The sequence below is a fragment of the Palaemon carinicauda genome, chromosome 30 (genome assembly GCF_036898095.1).
Source record: "Palaemon carinicauda isolate YSFRI2023 chromosome 30, ASM3689809v2, whole genome shotgun sequence".
In the NCBI taxonomy this organism is placed as follows: Eukaryota; Metazoa; Arthropoda; class Malacostraca; order Decapoda; family Palaemonidae; genus Palaemon; species Palaemon carinicauda.
Window position 1 is genome coordinate 37,242,625 of NC_090754.1, and position 7,500 is coordinate 37,250,124.

General features: G+C 33.9%; 1 protein-coding gene across 2 annotated transcripts in view; it reads left to right on the forward strand.

Annotated features, from left to right (window-relative positions):
* Positions 1-2,923: 2,923 nt before the first annotated feature.
* The window catches only part of LOC137623732 (pro-resilin-like), a 6,176-nt gene continuing 1,599 nt past the window's right edge, over positions 2,924-7,500 (forward strand). Inside the window, exons 1-3 of one of the 2 annotated variants that reach the window (XM_068354556.1) lie at positions 2,924-2,957; positions 3,080-3,154; positions 3,300-3,722. In XM_068354556.1, the coding sequence (XP_068210657.1) occupies positions 2,946-2,957; positions 3,080-3,154; positions 3,300-3,620 (408 nt within the window). In that variant the 5' untranslated portion in view covers positions 2,924-2,945 and the 3' untranslated portion in view covers positions 3,621-3,722. Of the gene's footprint in view, positions 2,958-3,079; positions 3,155-3,299; positions 3,723-7,500 lie in introns of those variants that run through there. The other variant, XM_068354557.1, reaches the window with a different exon arrangement.

Consider the following 7,500-nt stretch of genomic DNA (forward strand, 5'->3'; position numbering starts at 1 on the left):
TTCTGAAGAAGTGTTTTAATTCTTTCATTCTACCTCGTTTTGAGTATTGTTCTCCTGTCTGGTCTTCAGCTGCTGATTCTCATCTTAATTTGTTGGACAGAAACTTACGGTCTATTAAATTTCTTATTCCTGATCTAGATATTAATCTCTGGCACCGTCGTTCAATTAGTTCATTATGCATGTTGCATAAGATTTTTCACAACTCTGACCATCCTTTACATTCAGATCTCCCTGGACAATTATATCCTGTTCGTAATACTAGGCAGGCAGTTAATTCTAATAGCCAGGCCTTCTCTATCACGAGGCTCAATACTACGCAGTACTCTAGAAGTTTTATTCCAGCTGTGACCAAGTTGTGGAATGATCTTCCTAATCGGGTGGTTGAATCAGTAGAACTTCAAAAGTTCAAAGTTGGAGCAAATGCTTTTTTGTTGACCAGGCGGACATAGTCTTTTTATAGTTTATTTATGACATATTTGTTTTTGATGTTGTTGATAGTTTATTATATGACATGTCTGTTTTGACGTTGTTTCTTATTTTAGAATGATTTATTGTTAATTTATTCTCTTCATTTACTTATTTCCTTATTTCCTTTCCTCACTGGGCTATTTTTCCCTGTTGGAGCCCCTGGGCTTATAGCATCCTGCTTTTCCAACTAGGGTTGTAGCTTGGATAGTAATAATAATAATAATAATACTGGGTAGCCTCGATGACCAAGCCTAGATCTCTTCAATTCTCCCAGTGTTGTTTTCAGTTGTCTTCAAATTATTCAATTCTCTCTTTCACTACATCTCTCCAGACAGATCACTCCAGCGTATCAGACTCCAATTTCTATTGTCAATATCACATAGTTTCACTTCTCATTGATTTATCAAATTTTCAATTCCCATTACTTAGCTCTGAGTAAAACAGTTGTTTAGGAAGGCGGATGTCCCATTTTGACAGCATTTGTTTTTCATCAAAATGGCTTCAGCACTAGATCAGTTTGCCTCTTCTAGAACACGTACGTTAGTGCAGTGGCTTCCCAAAGTCATTTTCAAAATGTTTTGCAATGGCCGTTGATGGAATTTCTCAAGGACTTTGATGCTGTGCCAGTAAGCTGTCCAGGTTTCAGAGCCATAAAGACTAGGTAGGACTATTGCTTGATATACCCTGGTTTTATTGTCAACACGTAAATTATGATCGTCAAAGACTCTTTTGTGTAGCCCTCTGAAAGCTGAGTTTTTATAAGAAGTAGGCATGCAGTGGAATATTCTTCTACATCTTAGGCGATATTCGTCACCTAATTGGCATTTGAGAATAGATGACTGCCTGAGTAAGGGAAACGATGCACAATTTAAAGATTTTCACCATTTACTTCTATAGTAGTTTCGACTGGAAGTGGTTGATGGAATACTTGGGTTTTTCTAATATTGATGGACAGTCCAAGACGAAAATAGACTTTTGCAAATGTATTCAATATAATTTGGAGATAATCTCCAGTTTGAGCGCAGCAGCATTATCGTCTGCAAACTAGGTTCTTGCCTTTAGACAGTTTAGATTGAATATTCCTCCGTCTTTTCTGTAACTGATAAAAGTACCTGGAGGTAGATCATCATAAATGAGGTGCCAACAGGAGCTATGAATATGAAAATAAGGTAGGGGTAACAACACAATCTTACTTGACCCTGAATTAGCCTTGAATGTTTCATTGAAGCTACCATAAGCCAAAACAGTCCCCGAGAAATCATCGTGTAATAGTCTGAAAAAGTTTATGAATTATGGGGGCATCCCCATCTACATAGTGTCACCAAGAGGAACATAGAGTTTCAGGACGTATATATATATATATATATATATATATATATATATATATATATATATATATATATATACATATATATATATATACATATATATATATATATATATATATATATATATATATATATATATATATATATATATATATATATATATATATATATATATATATGCACACACACACACACACACACACATATATATATATATATATATATATATATATATATATATATATATATATATATATATATATATATATTTCAATAACATCAACAAATGGAGCAGTTTCTAGTCCACTGCATGACAAAAGCCTTAGACATGTTTTTAATTCATGTCAGGGGTTTGTCAATATCATTTAATACAATAATACAATTAAAATCACCTTGACTTTATTAATTGGTCATTGCCAGCCGATCCTGTTTCTGTTATCATCATTATTACTGCCATTAACTATTGCAGTAGTAGTAGTAGTAGTAGTAGTAGTAGTAGTAGTAGTATTTGCTAAACCTATGGAATTTCCCATATTATAGATTCATGTTTTGCTTTCATCACATCCTTCGATTAAGAACAAAAGGAAATATAATAATCTTTGAAATATATATGAATAGTATCATTTGAAATATAAACCAGTGATAATAATTGAAGTAAAAACTTGATTGGTTAGTTTTCAAATCACCATAATGATAATAATAATAATGATAATAATAATAATAATAATAATAATAATAATAATAATAATAATAATAATAATGAAAATAATGATAATAATAATAATAATTACATCAAATGTTAGAATTTCAAAAACCGATTCAAGGATAATAATGACAACCGAATCAGATAAAATAATAATGATAATAATAATAAAAGTCAAAACCTCTAATTAAATAAGTATAAGTACGTTCCACTGGCAAAACAGTCACAGCTTGATATTTAGTTCATAGAAAAGCAGGGAAATTACAAAAAAACCTGACATGAAAATGAGGATTCATTGACTAATCCTCAAGAGTGAAATCCTATAGAAAAACTCGTCGGGTATAGGGCAAAAGCCACGCCCTTTAAACGCAGTTTTGGTATATATAGAGAGCACCATTGGCTAGGTCATGAGAACAGACTCGTCTCGAGACATCATCGCAAACATCATGATTTCCAAGGTAAGAATCTATTTGGTGTCAAGAGACCTTTGGTTAACAAGAGATATATATATTCTGTTCTCTCGATTAAATGTGCTTCATCTGTTGTGGAAATACTGACATGAATTCCTCTGTTCTTTCAGGTAGCTCTGGTTGTTTTGGGTTTGGTTGCCCTAGTTGCAGCTGACAGCTTCGAAAGATATGCTCCTCCAAGAAGGGTAAGCTTTGATTTATGTTTGTTTCATAAATTTTCGTAATGATTAGAGTTTGTGTTCATGAAAGAGAATATTTAAATGATAAATTTATGTAAGTCGAAATTGCCCAAATTGATGTTAAATTATGAATTATTTTTGTTAATTACAGTATTCCTCCGGATCCTCCGAGTCCTTCGAGTCCAGCGAGGCTCAGTACAACTTCAACTGGGCTGTCAACCACGCCCCCTCTCGCAACGACTTCGGACACCAGGAAGCCCGTGATGGAGACAACACTCAGGGATCCTACTACGTCCAGCTCCCCGACGGTCGCCTGCAGAAGGTAGCCTTCCACGTCGATGGTGACGATGGATACATCGCTGACGTCACCTACTCCGGTGAGGCTCAGTTCCCCGACTCCAACTCCGCCTCTTTCGAGTCTCGTGAAGCTCCCAGATACTTCTACGGTTCTGGTTCCAACGAATCCAAGTAAATCATACGACCAAATATTTTCCAAAGAAATATTTTTCTAATTCTCACCGAGCTCCTGCTTATTCTTCAAAATGATCAGCCGTTATTTATGATTATTTATTCAATAAACTTTGAAGTATAATATACGTCGTTTCACTTATTTCTTTTGAAATATTATATAAATATACATTGTTTAAATTTTCCATTACTTATGAAAGCATATACGTGAATCTTGAGTGAAAAATAAAAAAGACGTGGCATTATATAAAGAAAATAATTACATATGTTGTAGTATATTTGATATTTGGAGCCCCGATGGCTGAGTCGGTTCGGGCAGCATGCTCAGACTTCGTAGAAGTCTGTGGTGAGAGTTCACCTCCTCACCCGACCAGTCAGGAAGGCGGACACTTTGCTATACTTGTAGACACCTCAGGATTATGTATGTAATCGACGGATGGGTTTGTGTAAAGCAAATGGGTGTTACAGACTACTATATACACAAACACAGCCATTCCAACACCTAAAAACATAACAGACACCTCACATATCTCGAACTGTCGACCTAACTACGCCATGACTCCCTGCTGATGGGAGGAAGGGTGATGGTGGCTGGTACAAGACAAACATACACTACCGGGGTCTACGCGATAATAGGCAGGGCAGCCGGTCGGGACTCTGATCCACCCAAACCCAAAGAAAAGTCCTTCAAAATAAGGCAAGCGTTTTACCCCGTACGAATGGGAAAAAGCACGCTAATAGACTAAGTGGAAGTAGGAAATTTGATATTCGAGGAAATTTTAAGATGCTTTCTGAAAAAGATCATGTGCATTGTGCCACGTGTAGGTCTGAAACCACAGTGAGTTTCAGGAAATACCCTCTCAGCATATATATATGCATATATATATATATATATATATATATATATATATATATATATATGCATATATATATATATATATATATATATATATATATATATATATATATATATATATATATATATATATATATATGTATGCTTATATATACATATGCATATATATATATATATATATATATATATATATATATGTGTGTGTGTGTGTGTGTGTGTGTATGTGTGTGTATGTATGTGTGTGTATGTATATATCATCTTCTCCTCCTAAGCCTATTGACGCAAATGGCCTCGGTTAGATTTCGTCAGTCGTCTCTCTCATGAGCTTTTAAATCAATACTTATCCATTCATCATATTGTACTTCACGCTTCATAGTCTTCAGCAATGTAGGCCGGGGCCTTCTAACTCTTTTAGTACCTTGTGGAGCCCAATTTAAAGTTAAGTGAACTAGTCTCTCTTGGGGAGTGTGAAAAGTATATCAAAACCATCTCCATCTACCCCTCACTATGATCTCATCCACAAATGGCACTCGAGTAATCTCTCTTAGAGTTTCATTTCTAATCCTGAACTGCAATTTAATTCCTAATATTCTTTTGATGGCTTTGTTCTCAAATCTACAAAATCTGTTGGATATTGTTTCATTGTCATACCACGATTCATATCCATACAGTAACACAGATCTCACTAAACTGATATATAGCCTGTCTTTTATATGTAATTTTAGGTGATTTGATTTCCAAATGTTATTTAGCCTAGCAATTGTCTGACTTGCTTTTTCCATTCTTTCAATAAACTCAAATTCTAAAGATCCTGTACTAGAGATCCTAGTTCTTAAATATTTTAAATGATTCCAATTTATTAATCCTTTTGCCTTCCAAAGATATTTAATCTTCCATTGCAAATTTCATTCTTTTCATCTCTGTCTATCTTCTATTTACGTTGAGCCTAACTTCGTATGTTTTATGCATTATGGTAAGCAAGCTTACCAAGTCCTGTGATGTTCTGTTAATAAGGACAGCAACATCAGCTTACTCTAGGTCAGCTAATTTCCTATCACCAATCCAGTCCAACCCTTCTCCACCATCCCCAACTGTTCTATGCATTACAAAACCAATTAGGAGAATAAACAACATAGGTGATCACACATTCCCATGGATTACTCCACTATCCTCTGGAAATTCATTTGATAAGCCTCCACTAACATTAACTCGGCACTTGTTATGCTCATGAACAGACTTAATCAAATTTACATATTTAAGAGAAACTCCATCATAACAAAGGACTCATCACAAACTTGGCCAGTGCAGACTATCAAAGGCTTTTTTATAATCCCCAAATCTCATTAAAAGTGAATTTTTATATTCTACACATTGTTTTACCACCTGTCTTAGAATTAAAATTTGGTCAGTACAACCTCTACCTTTCCTAATCGTGATGTCTCTGTAATTATTGCAACCATTCAGATCTCTTTTTGCCATCTTCTCAACCTCCCTTAGCTCCCATTCATCCCACGCCACATTCTACAAAATAGTCTTGTAAGTGTTCTGGAAGTCACTTCATTTTCACCCAATATCATCTCAATCTCAGCAGTTACTCCATTGTATCCAGGGACTTTCCATCTCTTTAGTTTTTTAATGATAGCTTTGACTTCGAGGACACTAAATTCATTCATGGGAACATCAAGGTCTTCCTCAGCTTCAGGTATATCAATCAAATTTTTCCCTCCATATCTCCTATTCATGACCTCACGAAAGTGTTCCATACAACGTTGCCTTTCTTCATCTTATGTTGCTATAAAAGATCCATCTCTCTTTTTGATGAGTATATGCTTGTTCTTCTTTGCCTCAGTAGAGATTTCATTAACAATTCTAAGAGCAATTCTTACATCACAGCCACTCCATGAATTTAGAGCTTTGTCAGCCTCATCTGCTTCCCTGTCTAGAAATTCGCTCGAGTTATTCCTGGCTTTTCTTTTGAGTTTACTATCAGTACTGGACTGCTTAGCATGCTCTACCAGTATAAAATATACATAAGGTATATATATATATATATATATATATATATATATATATATATATATATATATATATATACTGTATATATATATATATATATATATATATATATATATATATATATATATATATATACTGTATATATATATATATATATATATATATATATATATATATATATATATATATATATATATATATATATATATATATATTCATATACTTAAACAACAAGAACAAATGGAGCTATTTCTAGTCCATTGCAGGACAAAGACCTCAGACCTGTCTTTATTCGTATCAGGGCTTTAGCCAGTTTTCATCATCACGCTGTCCAGTGTGGATTGTTAGTGGTGTGAAACTTTAGTTTGATCGTTCATAGCAAACTAATTCAGTATGGGTGGCCCTGGCTAGTAGTTTTGCTTATCATGGTGATACACAAATCCTTTCACCACGTTAAATTATCCTGACAAATGGCAGAGAGTAAATTAGACTTGCTATTTAGTATACTTATTTGATTCCTAATAAATCGGTTTTTGGACGCTCAGTTTAAACCAAATTAATTACAAACATACAGGGAAAGACACTTATATTATTTTCATTTGTTTAAGATATATCTATTGTGATCAAAAGAACTGGAGCTGGAAGATTACCACTTTTATACTATAATTCTTATGGATAAACTGATGGAAACCAATTCATTAAAAAAAGAAATAATGGTTTTCTGATCAATGGCTATTTGAGGAACATGACATTGACATTGACATTGAAACTCATTCCAGTACATGAGGTTATAGAAAAGATAAAAATCATCAAACGCCAAAAGCGTATTTCTCACGAAGCCTAATAGTTCCAAGCATAACTCTAATGTTATTTAGTCTTTCTAATTACGTTTAATCATGTGCCATTCCAAATCCCTTGCGCATCTTCCCAAAAAGGAAAATTTATAACATGATACTTGAAATTGGAAGTGACATAGTTGGGGCCTTATGAGCTGAAAATTATGACAAAACAC